At 41.3% G+C, this 18,253-nt stretch overlaps 1 protein-coding gene across 1 annotated transcript; it reads right to left on the bottom strand.

Moving 5' to 3' along the window:
* Positions 1-381: 381 nt before the first annotated feature.
* On the bottom strand, positions 382-18,138 carry tes (testis derived transcript (3 LIM domains)). The gene is made up of 7 exons (XM_075470524.1): positions 17,960-18,138; positions 13,156-13,241; positions 9,885-10,515; positions 8,713-9,270; positions 6,990-7,205; positions 6,727-6,885; positions 382-3,811 (listed from the first exon to the last, which is right to left on the bottom strand). The coding sequence occupies exons 1-7, from the start codon at positions 17,984-17,986 to the stop codon at positions 3,620-3,622; spliced, it is 1,869 nt and encodes a 622-aa protein (XP_075326639.1). The 5' UTR covers positions 17,987-18,138; the 3' UTR covers positions 382-3,619.
* Positions 18,139-18,253: the final 115 nt, after the last annotated feature.

Raw genomic sequence — 18,253 nt, 5'->3', positions numbered from 1 at the left:
CCGACTTAAAATTTAAGATCTTAATAGAACTGATGAGTGAACTAAAAAAGACTAAAATAATGTGCATGTGGACTTCAACCAGCTTTACTGTATATCAAAAGGTTTATCTGATATATCTGTCCCTAAGCTTTCTAGCATCATGTGCAAAAAGTAGCCTTTAATCAATTCATTAAACTAACAATTATTTAATGTTCTGTTTTCTCCTTTATGTTTCAAGGTTGTTTTTTCAGGAATGTTCATTTTTTCAAGATGTTCTGCTCTTCAAAGTTGCTTAAATGATTGTAAAATACTTTTTTTTTTTAAATATATATATTTCTGCATAAATGACTAGAAGTATCGACCAAATTTCTTCAAGGACCAAAATTAAACAAACGAGACAAGAATATTGCAATTATTTTATTCAGTGGGATATAAATGATCAATTCATAAACTTTCAAAGAACCAGTGTAAACACTGCTACTCATTATGTCGTAGTCCCAGTGGTGACATATCAAGAGATTTAGAAAGTACTGAAATTTCTTGGATTTCCGTTGTTACAGGTAAACTTAAAACCTAAATTCTTTCTTCACCTTTAGTCTCCTGACAGTAGTAGGAAATAAAATTCTCTTTAAGAGTTGCCTTGAACTGATTTGTGGAACAGATGGATCCATAATGTGCATTCTGTTCAGGAAAATCTGGTGAAAAGAGGAGACATAAAAAACATTCTGCACATTTTTGGCAGCTCCATGGAGGGCCTGGCAGCAGACGACATGGTGATAACCTTCAAAGAAGCTTCCCTTAAATGTTCCGTTTGCTCCAGAGTTTACTGGGTTAGTAGTAAAAACTTAAATATATTCATTTGTATGTTGTATGACTAAGATCTCTGCAGTACAAACACTGTGGCACCATGTCTGAAGGCTGTAGAAACTAAAAACTCATATTCCAAGAAATTTACAAATCTCATCTCAATTCAATTTCTTATCTCTCTTCACTCTTCTGACTCACCGTTTACATATTGAATATGGTTTACGCAGATGCAGCCCTACATTCATGACGGGGACTTATGACTTGGATTCTGTCAGTGCGAGCTCCGAGTATGATTAATGGAGATCAGATCCTCCACAAGCTGAACTTACAGAGCGTCTCTCCCATGGAAACTTTGACTTTTTTTTTCTTATTAAGACAGCAGTGCAGAGGTGGATGAAGCTTACCTTTAGTTGCCTTATATGTTTGGACTTTACCACCATCCTACCAGGCTGACATATGAAGCTTGTTTCTACAGACGGATTACAAATGCAATGCAAATCCCAGAGTGAGATAAGTCACAATGCAAATCCCTGTGAAAAAGGGAAGCACAAGCATTCAAGTAAAAAACAAATCATGTTCATTTCCAACACACAAAGCTTTTGCTCTAAGATGAAAACTTTACAGCAGGTGCGATACCACCGATGCCCTGACTTTGTGTGATATTGGAAAAGGGGGCGACTGATCTTGGAGCTGGCCAGGCAACATGGTCCCATCTAGTCTGGCGGAGTTGTGGTCGAAAGAGTGAAAAACAGCAGTGCAACTTCAAGCTCGCAGCTATTTAAGACAATGCCCTCCTAGGAGATGGAGCTTCCTTGAATTGTGCAGTTTCCACATTGTGAATGGGAATACAAGCCTCAACATTTTTGTTGGCTTTTTCCTCTACAACCCACCCCCCCCCCCCTTCATGGCAGACCTTGGTATTGCAGACTGTGCTTTACCAACATGACATAAATACAAGGAGGTTGGAGAAGAAGTTTGCTCGGCTGCTGCGATTCGGCAAAACCTTCCCACCGTTTTATTTTTTTCACTTAAACTAATTAATTACCTGCTCAGCCTGGAGCCATTATGGGAATTATGAAGATCAATATACTGAGGAGACCATTGTCAGACATATGCCATAACAGCCAACAGAATTAACCCCAACAATGGCTGTTGTCCAATTATATGTGTCCTGCTGTTCTGCACATTGGCTCAATGAAATAGCTTGTTAGATCATTTACTGGAAGGAAAACATCAATGAGGTTAATGGTTACACCTGTGGTTTCCCTGCTATGGGGAGTCTGTCTGTAAATCAAAAATGTTAAGTTACCACCCCCCCATATTTTCTTTATGACTGTTGTGGAGCATGTGAAAAAGAGTTCTGCCACATTCCTGTTAAGCTAAAGCCGCTGCTACAAGCCTTTTTAAAATCACCAGCCATTGGGACTCGTCTCAGTACAGAAAGCAGAAATGTATTAACGATGGATGCATTTCCGCTCAGCAAAGGTCCTGCGGGAACATACGACCAAGCTGTGGCATCACCGATTTCACCTGTGACGAGTCAAAATGTCGACAATGACAAAGGCAATTGGCATCATAGGGCACTAAAAATGTCGATTTAAAAAAAAAAAAAAAAAAAGGTTTTACAAAGAAAAAAAACCAAGAAAGAAAGGCACAAAATGTCATTGTCTTAATTAAATACTGCACCGCTTATCTCTTAGAGAGCTCAATCTTTATACATGTAGTCACGTTTGCTGCTTTATAATAGTTATTTGCAGTCATGCAAATGATTTTGGGCACGGCAGCTACACAGTTAAGTGCTTCATAGTGCATATTCTTAACAGGACCAGCAGATGATACATGTGACATTTAAGTGCTGAGTCTGAACATATTTTCTGTAGTCCTGGATTGATAGCAGATATGTTTATAATTTGCTTGTGTTCTTTATTTATCAGAAGATACTATTTTGTTAGTTTTTTTTGTTCCTGTACATCAAACGCCAAAGACCTTTTTTCTTAGAGCAAGCTGAAACCTAGGCAGTAGGTTTGCGGTAGGCAGTTATTACGTCAATTCTGCAGCATTTTCTTCAACCAACAGGAACACACAAGAGAGCCAGTGTGTAAATACATATTGGACACTGCCATTAAATTGCACTTCATAAATTGGTACCGTGACCTGCTCTATATATTAAAGCTTGGGTAATTCGTAAACTGTCAAAGGTCAGAAAGTTAAATTTAGTCAAAAACTGCCACAGATTAAAACTTCTGTCTTAACTGTTGTTGAATTCAAACCTGGACATTAATACTGCACAGAGGAGAGTATCAGTAGTTTCTTCTGTATGAGGACAACAGTAAAAGTTTGCACATTAAATCAACAGTAGGCTATTCTTGGGGGTGGAACATCTCAGATGGCACCAAACAGACAGATTTAGCAAAAGGAAATTAAGAGAAAGAAAAACTAATCTGTAAATAGAAAGAGTGCAAGAAAACAACCACCCAAAAAGGTAAAAAAAAAAAAAAAAAAAAAAAAAAAAAAAGAAGAAGAAGAGAGAGAGGAAAAACAAAACAAATAAACAAACAAAAAAAATTAATTTAGGGTGAAAACCAAAAAATGTTCAGCAAAACCTTTGGGTCAGAAATGAGATGCCAGTGCTGTGTTCTTCCATGGTCAGACTCACTGCTACTGCACTATAGATCTTTATGTTAAACATAGCAGGCACTCTTTTTCCATATCAACACAAGTACAACCCATTTCTTCCCAGTGTTTGTTTTCTCTGCTCTGGGATTAGTTTCAGCTGAACCAGTCCAGGTTTCACCAGTGGTCATAGAGAACATGAGGGAGTTGCTTTGGCTCTCTAAGCCATGACTTTCTTCTTACACTCCACGGAGCAGAAGAGGAATTTCTGCACTGCCATGAAGCGCTGGCCTATCAGGCACTTAGTGCAGCCAGAGCACTTGAAGCAATGCGGCTCGGCGTGCCAGTGATGCTCACCGTAGGAAACTCTCTGAGCCTCAGGCTCCACCGGATTCTGGCAGGCGGAGCATTTCTGGGAAGAGGGAGGACATAATGACGTCAAATTAAACAACTGTCTGTTGATTTGGAAGAAGGTACGTCGTAACATTTAAAAGTCAAGACAGGTATAAAGGTATGTAAAAACACTGGTTTTACTGGGGAATATGTCAGATAGCTCATGTAAACACATGCCGAGTGCTTCACATTCTTGCCTTTGGGTGGCCAACATTCACTTAGTGATTCTCTAACATTAGTTATATGCCAAGATTTGTTGTGTTTCTTACTGACACAACAGAAGAGAGGTGACAGTTTGAAGCTACTGCTAAATATGGCAAAGCACTCACTATACATCACTGCTTATAACTGTGGGCGTTTATCCTTTGCTGTATGCGCCGCTAATGGAAATCCTCTAAAAAGTAAGACCTATTTCACCAGGCAACACTATGGCAATGGACGCACACCATCATTTAATAAGAAGACTTGATAAGAACAGAGCCGTTTTCGATGTTGAATCTAATTTTTCAGTTGTGCAAACAAAAATGATTCCAATCTAACATTTGGTTGCCCTAACCCTCGATGCATCCACTCCACATTCTTATTTTTAAGATGGTAAAAGTCTCAAAGTTTCAAGTTTGACATGTCGTAACATATAAAAGAAGAGACCTAATTCTATAGAAGTTATATCCTTAATAAAAACAGATGCCAACCTAGGCAGTGAAAAGCTGACACTAGAAACTGAGCAGCCTGTTTTTTTCATTACACAGCACTGTAATGTTGACACCTTCCTGTGTTTGTCTTTGCAAGCCGCTTTGGCTGACAAACAGCGTGTTGGGGCCATTGTCATTTTGCAGGATGAAGGCTTGGCCGACGTGACTATAGGAATTCCTTAGAATGTAGACAGATACAGTAAAATATGAGCCGTTTTTCTGTCATGGTTAGTTCTCTGCTCCCAGGGTTATTCTTTCTTGCCTGAGTGAGATTAAAAGAGGTGGTGTGTTGCATGATGGTTAGATGCTGCAGAACATCCTTAAAGGTAGGGTAGGAGATCCTGGATTTTGAGTCCAGCGAAGCTGCATTTTGAAAATACACAGGTAAAAAGTCCCAACCCTTTTCTTCACTTTCCCCCCGAAGCCACGCCTCTAGAGTACATGAACGCGCACGAGCACGAAGGTGCACGAGCGCTATTCTGACAGCAAGCATCGATCGTTGCCGTATTTAGTATGCTAACTATACGTTTAATAATGCTAGGTGCTAGCCAAGCTGGCTCTAGTTTAGCTTCCTGCCAAGCTTCTGGACGCGTAATTCGTTCACGAAGAAGGGTACGCGCACAGGGGGGAGGGAGGGGGAGGGAGGAGCAGATTGCAGTTTGATAGACGCATCAGAATCCAATCATCGTTAACGGTCCGTTCAGTATGATTGGATAGTGTTTTTCCTGGATTGTTCGTTCTAGAGGCCACTAAAACTTTTCATATTTGTGTCAAAACTTTTAATTAATTGGTTGCAATGGGGGTGTGAAGAGTATTTCAAGCAATATGTAAAAAAATGTTCCAGAAAAAGATCTCCCAGCCCAACTTTAAGTTCCTACATTGGAATCATTAAAGGTGGCTGGAGTCAGAACAGGCGGGTTGCTCGCATTTGGCTGCATCAAATGGAAACGACCTCTCAGATGACACAACTACTCCCTCGTTGGCTGAATGCATCGCCGACACACCTGTTGGATGTCTTTTCCATTCTGAGAGCGTCAAATCAGCTATCGCCAGGATGCAATTTATTTAATATAATAATCTAGCAGCTCGTCCTTCTGACAACCAACAACCATGTGATACAGAAAGATGCCATTAAATATTAAGGATCCCTTTTATTCGAATCTTTTGATTTCAAATCCAAAATCAAATATCAGTCTACTGTTCAAGAGCCTCAAGAGCACATTTATCTGCAGCAATTACTGGGCGTAAAGTTAGACGTTTTATAATCCCACACAAGGGGAAATCATTTATTTTCCCCTCGGAAGTAAAGCCATGCGTGTCCAACAACACAGTTCCTATAGTTCAGGAACATGTTTTATTTGACATTTTGTACCGGATGTTCGTTGATATTACTCCGCCACCGTGAAGAAAATAGTGCGAGCGCCAAATAAAACACGACAGAAGCAACTTTTCGTAACGAAATTTGATATGGATTACCAGTGCACACCAGTAACCACTCCGGTGAGTTGATGATTTTGAAAACGGACGTTTATGGTGCTTTTACGGACCTTTTAGGACATGCGAATGACTTGCCATTCTGAAGCAGGTTGAGATGAATCAAAATTAGGCAAATACCGGAGACAGTAGTAAACATCAAAAAAGCGGTGAGGGGGGTTCTAAAACATTGCAGACGACTCAGAAAAGAGGCTTAATGTTGAAAATACCGCAGTTCCCCTTTAAGGCATGTCAAGTTAAAGAAAAAAAAAAAAAAAAAAAAGACAAACGCAGACAATATGCACAAAATAAAATTCTAAATGTACTTATGGATAACGGTTTTCTTTAAAAACAAATAATTGAGAATCGACTACAATAATGAGTCAAAACAACATGACCACCTCCAAAATGAGCTGTTAGGCCTTTGTGTGCCACACTAACGGCCTTAACCTCCGGGGCACGGACAGTACGAGACCTGACGGTACTCTGTGGTATCTGGCACCAAAATGTCAGCAGTTGATCCTGTAGGAGGCGAGCTCAAGCCAGTATGCGTCTGGTTTGTTCCAGAACAGCCTCCAACACCCCGTCTCCTCCTCTCACTACTCTCATACTGTCTGACCAAAGACGGCTCACCTTTTGGAGACGCTCCATTGTAGATATCTGGCTGTACCGATTTGGATCTTACAAAAGTCTTCACAAATGTGCATTTCTATCATATTTAAAATCTTTAATGTGAGCCAACTGTAAGGTACTCAAAAAACTGACTCACCACAGCATAGTTTTTCATGTAGCAGGGTGTGCAGACAGGCTTGTCTTTCTCCATCACATACGTCTCTCCAGCCAGGATGCAGTCACATTCGAAACAGCAGAAATGCTTCAGATGCCAGTTCTGCCCCTCTGCTTGAGTGTACTCATTGCTGAAGATCAGCTGTGGAAATACACGTAACAGAATGTTGACCGTTTTCCAACAACGACACAATCATCAGCAAAACCTGATATCTTAAAAAAGGAAGGGAAAAGGTTTTAGATCACCTCATCACAGCCTGCACATCGAGGCTTCTCACTGTCTCCATAGTGACGTCCGCAGTACATTTTGCCTTTCTTCCAGAAGTAGATCATGTCCACGAGCAGTTCACTGCAGGTACAGCACACAAAGCATGCCGGGTGCCATAGTTTGTCATAGCCGGCCCGCTCAGCATAAACGGCTGGCTCACCCAGGCCCATGGGCTGCTGGCAGTGATGGCACGACTTGAAGGAGAAGAAAAAAAACAAAGGGACATCAGTTTGGTTTGGTGACGACGTCAGAGCTTAAAGCAAAACTAGAGAAGCTTGTGAAGCTTAAAAGTATGTGCTTTTGCCTCATCCTGGAGAACATTGGCTTTTGTTATGCACAGGCCTGAGACCGCCCTAGACAGGCCGGGGGCTGAGATACGGCAGATCCCGACTTTGGTTTCCAGCCCAGCACCACACTGTTTTACTTCACAGTCGCTTCACATTTTTTGTGGGTTTTGAGGGCGTCTTGTTAGCTTCTTCAACATCACGACAAATTAATGTGTATGACTTAACATTAATTAGATTTGTTTTACATTACATCACACAACTGTAGAGGAGCAAAAGAACAAAAAAAATGGCCAAATATTCCCGTGTTACTTTAATTTAAAACGAGTTTACACTATAACAGCGTAGAGTAAAAAACAATGTGTACCACACTGAAACATAAAAATGGAGAATCAAATTAACACCAAGAGAATATTTGAGCAACTGACAAACATAGACAAAACAGATGAAAAGACATGAAGAAAAGTGCAAAACTCATCATTTCTGATGTTGACCGGCAACCAGAACTCTTGTACAAGTGCTGCTTAACAACACGTTTGAATGTTTTTAAACAGTAGAACGAAAATCAGGAAGAAACATATGAAACAGGGGACTGATTAAATGCTTGACTATGAAAAAAAAAATTCCACTGTGACTCATTCCCCACCATGAATTTTAAGCCATTCCACATCCATACTCCAGAATGGCGATCACTGTCAGAGTTGGACTCATAGCCCCACCTAGTGTCCTGTCTAGGAATAACAACATCTTATTTGGTAATTGCTCCCAACAGTGATGCACTGTGAAAGCAAATACATAAATATATTCAATTACTGTAATTTAGTCATTGGGTAGTCATGTACAAAGTCATGAGTTCGACCCAGACTGTATTAGATTTATTATTTTGTAACTCTGGCTCACAGCTTGAAGTCATGACCTCCCAAAGGGTTCAGCAGCAAAAAACAAAAAAAAAAATCTGGGCGATGGCTAATAGTACAAGAAAGTTAAGAACTGCAGCTGTGATGAAGGATCATAAGCAGACACTGATGAATTTCAATAGTTCAACAGGCAAAATTATCCTGAAACAACACTGTCGTGAGCCGTTACCTACAACACAATAAAAGTACACTGCTGTCCAAGGACACTTGCTACACCTCACTGTGGATCCTCTCACAGAAGAAGAGTTTGCCTAAACTATACAACCATGTCATACAGTGTTCTTGCCATATATTCTTGCTGGTTGATGCAAACTCCAGATATGCTCAAACATGATGATATTAACACAGCCAAGACGCAGTTTTTTTTTCTTAACTCGCATTAAAAAAAATGATTTTTGATTATAACAGCTTGTCTTGGTAAGTTTAACTCACACGACCAGGACAGTGACTGAGGAATAGACAGACTGATAAGCAAAAAGTAAGCACAAAAACTCTCTTACAAAGTTCCTTGGTGGTAGTCCTGCACTCATGGCTCCAGCAGTGGCAGCGGTAGCCATGGCTCCTTCAGCTGGCCCGAAGCCACCAGACTGTCCAGTCCCAGGGCCTGAGAGTGGTCCAGCCCGAACAGCTCCAGCTCCACCAGCTGCAGGTCCAAAACCTCCTCCGACTCCAACACCTGGGCCTGTAAGCCCTGGGCCAGAACCAGCTCCAGCAGCTCCAGCAGCCCCAGCAGCGACACCAGCTCCAGGTCCAAAGCCAGAGCCTCCGGCTCCAGGTGTATCCCCAGCACCAACAACGGCTCCACCCTGCCTTCCTGCCTGAACCTGAGCCATCTCCTCAGGCAGCATGACATCTCCAACCCCCAGGGCCTCATCCTTGTATTTGCGGACGTACTGCTGCATTAGCTTGACCTCAGCGGGGCTAAGCTCATGGCACATGGATGGGTCCTGATCGTGCTCAGGCAGCTGACAAGCCATCTGCTGCCTACGGTAAGCAGCTCCCTCTGTACCAGCCACTGGACGCTTCTCAGGTGGGAGCAGTTCAATGTAACGGACTGCCTGAGGCAAGAAGAAAAATACAAATATCATTTCAGCTTAGATTGGAGAGAAAAAAAAGTGAAGGACAGCGATGAGGTACAGAGACATTTGTTGAGGACCAATGAGAGAGTGAGTAAGGCTAAACTGTCATGTCTTTTGGTGAGAAAACATCCGGAAAGCGAGTCCTTCAAATACAGCGCTAGACTAAACACAGGCGATTTAAAAGACTGAGTAAAAGCTGCTGCCTCTAAATTACATTTAATTCTTAGTAATAATTAGTGCTTTATAATTTCCTGCTGAAAACTGTTAATAAATTTTAAAAAAAGAGAATATTATTGGGACTTCAAGTGGCAGAAGGCTTTTATAACACCAGCTGCTTCAGTGGTGTCTACATACAGCGAGGACTCACTGTATTCACTGTTACTTTCCAATAACTCAATTCAGTCTTTATGTCCACATGCTTTTTCTTTAGGGGCTGAGAAATAAAAGGTGTTGGTGGACTGATTTGAGTTTTACAGAAAACATTAAGGTTTTTGGAGATAACTTTTAAACAATGTTTAGTAGTTTTAATGCCCTTTTAAATGATGCTTTGGATCTGAGCTAACAGTTATTTCATCACTAATGTGAGCTCTTACCAGATACTTGTTGGATACTGGTGGTGCCCACTCATAAGTGACAGACTTCATTGGCACATCTTTGGGGACTGGCACCACACTGGCTGCTGTGACACTGGCAGCGATGGGCACTTTGTTAGCCTTGACTGGTGTGACACTGACTGGTGCAGGCTGAACCTGAGGCCGACCTTGTGCCCAAGCCGAAGGGCTGATGACTGTCGAACCTGCTGCGGCTCCAGCAGGCTGTGCAGAACCCGCTCCGGCTCCAGCACGCTGTGCAGAACCCGCTCCGGCTCCAGCAGGCTGTGCAGAACCCGCTCCGGCTCCAGCAGGCTGTGCAGAACCCGCTCCGGCTCCAGCAGGCTGTGCAGAACCCGCTCCGGCTCCAGCAGGCTGTGCAGAACCTGCTGCGGCAGAGGGCTGCACAACAGTGGATGAGGCGCTGGGTGGCATTGTGTAAGCAGTTGCAGGAGCAGGTAAAGTGATGGTCACCATGTTATCCTGGTACCTGGGGATGCCGTCCGTCTTCAGTTTGGCGATGAGGCCGGTATACTTGGTGTCCTCGAACAGCTTGCCTACCTTCTTGTTCTCCTCCGAGTTCATCGACACATCGTGTTCCGTAAGGCCACATTTGCAGTTTCGACAAATTTTTCTGAAAAACAGAAGGACAGGAACATGCTTATGGCGCTTTTCCACTAGCTCGGCACGGCTCGGTTTGGTTGTGTTTCCATCACAAACGAGTATACTTCGTGCCTCCTCGACGTGGGCGGGGTCGTTGTAACACGGCTGCGCGACCAGAACAACAACAACAACATACGAGGAGGATAGCATGGAGGACATTGAGGCGCTGGTGTTGCTGCTCACCCTGTGGCTTTTTGTCGCACAGAAGGCAAGAGGAGAGAGCCAGAGAAGACTCCTGGCCGCCAGACAAAACAGTATTGAAAAGTGACGACACTCGTCGGCCAATCAGTGGAAGGCAGTCGGCTGACGTCACGTTTTAGTAACGCTTCGGCCCGCTTGGAACCAGGGGTGAGGTGGTACCAAAAGTCTACCCGGTTGCAGGTACGGCGTGCTAGCGGAAACACGCAATAGCGCGCCGAGCCGAAGTGAGCTAGTGGAAAAGCGCCATTAGTACTCGAATAAGTGAATTACCTCTCGGATTACTTTTTCAAAATCATAGAGGTTATACCTGTTTAATGCAGTGTGGAAAATGTCTAATTTCTTCAAATGCCTTTTCTTGTAAAAAAGCTCAGGTTCTTAAAATGCAACAAAAACTTGAATGCTGTAATTTGTTCCTTCATGTGATCTTTTTTTTTTAATATAACAGACACAAGTAACCGCAAATTATTTTCATTGTCTTCAATGGATTCAGAAATTCAAATATCAACAAAAATAAAACTTGATGCCAGAAAAGAAGAATAAAGAAGTTTGGAGAAGTGTGATTAGGATATAATGCAAAGAGCACACATCAATAATATAAACTACTGTATACGTCTATCCCAGCTGTCATTGGACAGTCCATCACAGACTACATGCGATGTTAATGGAAAGTACGTATAACATAAATGGAATGTAAAGTTTGGATATTGTCGGACAAATGGGAAAATTATTTGGTTTTGTACCATCAGACATGTTAATTGGTTATTTTGTCAAAACCCAGAAGGGGAAAATGAACGCGCTTTTATACATTTTTTTGTTCGGATGAGTTTGATTTGAATAATTCTTTTGTTATTTGTAGTTTTTTGTTTTAGATTAGAAAAAAAAAATGCAAAAAAAAAAACAAAAAGGGACCAATCAGAACTAAAATTTCTATGAATAACAAAAATAAAATAAAAAAATAAATAAATAAGAATCAAATTGAGTGGAGGGAGAAAAACAAAACAAAAAAAAAAAACAACCCGATTAAATTTTTCCGCCATATCATCCAACCCTATGACAAAGATTTTCCAAGGTATCTGCCCAAACCGCAAGGCTATACTGATGGCGTCACGCACAGCTTCTCATGCAGTCCTGCCTGAGGGCTCAAAGGTCCCACAAAGCCGACAGCATTTTCTCACCAGGGCTTTTATACAGTGAGAGTCATTGAATCTTCATTTGTTACAAGCTTCAAGCCAATTGAGTAATTACCAACTTAACTTTTTGTCGCATTTTAGAAAACCTTCCAACTGAATTGATATCTGCTGCCTTCTATTTTCGTAAGTGCACTTTTGTGAATTCTTGATCAAACCTACATTTCCTTTATCAATAACAGTCGGTTACATATCTCCGCCAGCAGCACGTCAACACAGCTTCAGTGTTAAATTCAAACATCAGCAACTTTAACATGCCTCAACACAGCCGTCTTCAAATCTGCAGTCCAACTTTGGTATAATTTATGACAACAAGGCATGCTTCAGCCTGAGGATGCCATCAGATTTGAAGTAGGATAAAGAGTAATGGTACTGTTTAAACGAAGTTCAACTTGTGTAGGTTCAGTGCATTCAGTTCAGTGTTGCAGAACAGTGTACGTGCATGCTGACTTCCCAGGGTTCCCTGTCCATGCTTACCATGTTTCTCACAAAAACTCTTAGTTGGAGCACTGGCTCAGGAAAACCAGCTTTGTGTAGAATTGTGCACACATGACTAACTTCTTGAGGACAACGCAAAGACACACCAGTGTCTGGTGGTGGTCACCATTTTTAAGTGCGATAGTCATCCAGTAATGTTTAACTGTTACACGCAGTGACTTTAGTACAACGAACTGTAGAATTTCAATACACTGCGTGCTCTCAACTCCTACGGCTCAAAGGCAGTTCCCAGCCTCCTCTGACAGTTGCTTTGTAGCAGCACTTAAAGCTTAACTGTCGCTGCAAACGCCAACCACAATGCCATCACTTTTGTTCAAAATAAGTCAAGAGGACTTGAAGCTCTGAGGGATGTCTGCTTTCAACAACAACACGTTTGAATTAGGCCGCTAACTCCTGCTGCTATTCGAGCCTTTTAAGTGAGCAAGAGAGAAGAAGCCAGCTTGGGTAAATAACTTCTTTGTTTTGCTTTTATCAATTCTGTCTTTCAGATTTTTCTTCACGACCGACCTGATTCATAATCCTACACCAACGCTGTCTGATATTTTAGTTTTGTTTTATAATTTCAACAACTAAACATATCCTCTCCTAAAGGCTCCACATTTTGTTCAATAGAACTTTACTCTTAAATGACCGTTTTGACGCTGATGTAGATAATGGAGAGAACTAAAATCGATTTTGTATGGTGTCAAATCGGATTGCAGAGTGAACAGAAATACTGTACAAACCTCCAGAAATGCAGCTCGAAGCCCTCACACTTGTCTTTGCATTTCAAACAAGCCGCCCCCGCACCAAACTCGTGACCGAGGGCCATCTGCAAAACAACAGCATACAAAAAGAAAAGATCATTGAATGGTTGGATATTGATCTCACGTCTCACTCTGCCATGCCTGTTAAATCAGTCAGTGTGGCTACATGCATGTGGAGTCGAGCTTCAGTTGCAGTCCCTGGACCACGGCCCTCGTCCCAGAATACATGCGCAGGACAGGAAGCAAGATATTGTTTGAAGTATGTTTGAGGCTGCGATGCTGTGGACTGTGTGAAAATCCGTTCAAGACATTAAGCTGCTTCTAACTTTCTTTTTGGGAGAACATGGGACATGTCAGCAAATCTGATTTGAGTGCACAGATGTTTTTACTTTAAGTTACTTGAATGGTGACTTTATCGGATGTTGCTGCAGTTATAAAAATCAGACTTTTAATTGAGCACGTCGACAGTCTGGAAACCATCACGTTTTAATTGGCTGATTTTCAGTCACAATTTCAGGTTTATTGGGAACTCGACTGTATTAATACACTATTATACTAATATGTTTTTACAAAAATATGCAAAAAGGTGGAACTTTGGAGCAAGTCAAAAGCACCCAGGCCCTTTAGAGTCTAGCTGAGCAAATGAATGCAGAAAACTTTGATCTAAAACCGTTTTGTAACAGTTAAGAAGATCGACATTGTGCAATTTTAATCGTACTAACCTGTTCATATGCAGTCCGACATTTAGTCAAACTAACACAACAATTTGTATTTTTTCCTCAGCATCATGTTAACACACTTAGTAGCAGAGATGAGCAAGCAGCAGCGACCTGCAAAGGCTATGTGGCTTTGGGGAACAAAATCATTCAGTTCTGGTACTGTTCACCCAAGATCAGTGTCCCAGAGGGAGCCATGTAGGGCTCAGGGTGCCCATCTAAGCCTGTGACAATAGCACTCAACATCTGATAATGAAGACTCCTTTTGCTCTGCAAGTCTCTGGATTGGTGCCTATTTTATAAGTTATTATGACATTTCAAACTAAAAGCCAGGATGAAACATCAGCCCACATTTCCATTGTATTCGTGTGTGAAATGTTGATAAGACACAAGAATCTTTGCAATCTGACTGACATTTAGCAAGAACGCAATGACCAGCAGCTGCGATGTGACATGAGACAATCATCCATGACAAAGTAAAGGCGCTTGCTTCTGCCGAGCAATTCAGACGAAGTCTCTGATGAAATTATAGAAAGGACTCTACTTTAAGTCTGGCGGAAGGTGTCCTGCTTAGGGTGCGGTAACACTGTATAGTTTGGGGGTAAAAAAAGAACTGTAGCTCTGTGAAGTGTTAATGAACAAACACTACTGTATATGTACTGTACTTTGTACTTGCAGAGAACAATATCCTGATCCATGCTCAGTTGCTACCAAATTTAAACTCCCCATTTAATTAGTTAAAAGTCACTTAAAACAACGGCATGTGTATTCAAAAATATTATATTGAAAAAAAAAATATATAGCAGTTTTTTCTAGAACTCAAATTATGATTTCTAAAAGAAAAATAAATAAAACGGAAAGAATAAAAACAAAATCGTGCATCTGATTATGATTAGAACGGTCATGACTTCTTCTGCTGCAAACATCACATGGCGTGATGCTCCAGCACAAACAACGCATGCTTTAATCACAGTGATCACACAACTGAGCCTGTAGAAGTCAAAGGTTAGAGAACCTATCCAGAATGCTGTCAGACCCTTGTGTTCAGATCTGAACACAATCTGAGCCCGTCAGTCGCAATTACTAGCGCTTCTATTTTGCCTGATTTAATTGTGGTAAAAAATAAAATGTATCACACTGCAGTTGTTCATAATGTTTTGGTTCAATGAGCCTGTTTGCAAAGATTTGAGTCTCTTAACAACTTAAAAACACAAGGGAAACAGGGCTCAGGTAGAAAAATGTCATCTGAAGTGTAGAATCGGAAGCCTTCCTTTTTGAAAGCCAAAACTTCGATCCCCTCCAGTTTACCCAACTTTTTAAACATCCAATTTACACACATTCGCGTCAAACAAGGCTCATGTCCAATTTCAGCCATAACTTCTGCTTGTGACCATATATGGTAAACAAAGCTCAAAGCCTCATGGGATCCCAGCAAGCACCCCTGCTGTCAAGAGGCTTGTTTTTGACTCAAAAGACAGTCAGCGCGTTGGAATGCAGACAGGGACTGCTGTCTGTGGCAGCACAGTTCTGATGCCCGAGTTTATATCTTCTTTAAGCTTTCACTGCGCTTTACAGAGTGACACTGTCCTCTTTTGAGAGATGTTAAAGAGAGAGAAAAAAAAAAATGTAACATGATTTGCGACGATAATTAAAAACGGTGAACATCAATGAACTTCGGTTAAGATACACATGTACTCTCCAGCTTTCTCTGCTGCAGGCAGCACAATTCAAGTTTTAAAGTCAAACTTGACTGGAAAACAAAAATTAAGTACCTTCAGGGCACATTTTCCTGTTCTCAATTTATAAAGTCAACAAGAAAACAAATCTGTGCAGGCATCTCGTTCGAACTTCAGGCCTTCTTTGGGGTAACAACATTCCCGGGGGTACCTGAAAGTTGTTCAGGCTGTTGTGTTTGTTCTCAGGTTGAGGGCTGAGAATTTAAAATAACTTTTTTTTTTAAGGAACTGACTCAACTAACATCAGCTGAAACACATGGAAAGCAAAAAGCAAATTTTGGGGAAAATCACTGAACGACCACGCTGAATGGTCACAACTTTAGGAAGTGCAAATATCAGTTGGGGGCAAAGTGAGGCCAGCTGGCCATTTTAACTGAGGTCATTCAGAGGATACATTTTCTTTCCATGAAACACAATTTCCCCATCCACATAAGCAGTTGATGTTAATCATCAATGTAACTCTGCATTATGACTAAGCCTGCAGGATGATTCATCCTGGTGACAATTCTCGGCAACAAGGCAGTTAAAACAGAAAGTTTACTAGTACACATTTGAACAGACCACCTCCTTCTGACCATGACCAGGAGTACTTCTTCTCTGAACTAGTTCTGCAGTAGGTTTGCTCATGGATGAAAAGAGAACCAAACTGTTAGGCATCAGACTAAGCAGCTATGGTTTAATGCCTCAAGACAGATGTGTTTTTTTTGTGAGTGGGTCACTTGCTTGACCAGTCAACAGTTCATAACAAAAATCTCTACTGGTTTTAAGAAAAAGGAGAAGATTGGGTAGCTCAAATTAGGAGTTTCTTCCACAAAAACCTGTTTATGAGAGAGTCAGAACTGGCTCTCACCGAGGTCTGGGCATTTTAAATTAAACACAATGGCAGCACTGATCATTTCTCTGCTTATAAAACAGAACACCAACTCACTTTTAAGGAGTGAGCTTAATTGAAGACCATGTTACCGAAACACATGGGAGATCTTTGTGATTAAAGCAGTTATTGCCTGACAGCGATTACAGGCCTCTCTGACCAAAAACCTGCGATTACAGTAGACTTTTCTCCTCTGGAGATTAGGAGCAGATGTGAGCCGGGCTCTGTCCGGGTCATTCAGCTGCCAACAGTGACCAAATGCCACCAGTCCTCCCAGCAAATATGGCAGGACAACTTTATTTTTGCCTCTCTAACTAACTGACAAAATAATAACATAACACCTTGGAGTACGACACTAGAAGGAGCAAACCACTCATTAGGTTCATGCCACACAAGCAGTATGGACAAAAAAAAAAAAAAAAAAAAAAAAAAAAAACTGTTGTTGACCTATTTTCAACTACTCCCTCTTTTCATTTTTACCAATACAGAGATTACAGATGTACGAGGTGATAGAGGACAGCGATTTTAAATTTTCAGCTCATGAAATGACTTACGTCCAATACATCCCAACCTTCTGCTGCTGCAGCAGTAAGTGCTTCCCTTCGACTGCTGCCACATCTTTGCAGGCCTGTGCAAGGACTGCAAAGGTTCTCATGTGCTGCACAGCACTTTTCATTAACCCGCAAGGATAATTTAATTCCTAACACTAGGATTTATGGATCATAAGTGGACTGGGTACAAGGAGGCAATTTATCAAACGAATGTAAGCAAGGATGTGCATCTGAAAGGAGCTCTAGTTTAAATAAATAATTATTTCATGGACAAATTCAGACAAATGTGATGTAAATGTGATATCTGTCAGAAACAGTAGCTATCTGACACTATCTGACTATCACTACACTAACTATCCCCTGCCTGGCAATGACAAACTACGTTTATCTCGCTTATAAGAGTTAATAGAGACCAAAGTATAAAAATTCATTGGAAACATAATTGACAGTGGTGTAGAGATTTGGCAGTTGTGTGACATTCACTCATGAATACATTCAGACGATTATCCTTCACTGTCACACTGACTTTTCCTATCAAAAATAGAGCCTTTGAAGGGATCAGGGTTATTGGGTGAGAACTTGTTCTTAAAGGGAAGTAACCGTGCTAAGTGAAAGGGGGCAGAGATTAGCTCTTTTTATGGACCGAGAAAGAGATTGTTAACAAAATTTTATAACAACTATATAAGCTCCTAATTTTGTTTAAGTATTTGGAAGATTAATTTTAAAAAAATATATCTCAATCCAAAAACATACCCTGTACGTGTCTAAAATCCAAACCAAAACGTAAACCCTAAAATCAGCCTGAAGTGGGACTTTTTTAGCCACCTGTCCCGTCGTCGACGCACCTTTCAGGGCGTTCCCTGGTCCAAGATACCGACTGAGAACACTTTTAAGAGGAGGAAAGCTTACCTTCTTCACTTCCTTCTCTATTTCCATCTTAGCGTCTATCAGCGCGAAGTTTACTCTCTCTGGGGAAGCTTCTCCTGAACTGAAACAACTGAAACAGTAGTAGACGAAAAGAAAACGAATACGATAAGAAACCCTCCGCTTCCCTCACTGCTTTCCCCTCAGAAGTCCTGCTACGGCTACACACGTTCATCAAGTTAAGCAGAATAAATCACGCAATTTCCGCTTAATCCTTTCAAAACAAACAAAATTCCCCTCATGCAGAAAAGCCAAAGGCTGGTTTCATTCACATTATGT

This window comes from Odontesthes bonariensis, chromosome 7 (genome assembly GCF_027942865.1).
Source record: "Odontesthes bonariensis isolate fOdoBon6 chromosome 7, fOdoBon6.hap1, whole genome shotgun sequence".
Classification (NCBI taxonomy): Eukaryota; Metazoa; Chordata; class Actinopteri; order Atheriniformes; family Atherinopsidae; genus Odontesthes; species Odontesthes bonariensis.
Note: the sequence above shows the minus strand (reverse complement) of the source record. Positions and strands in the feature narration are given on the sequence as shown.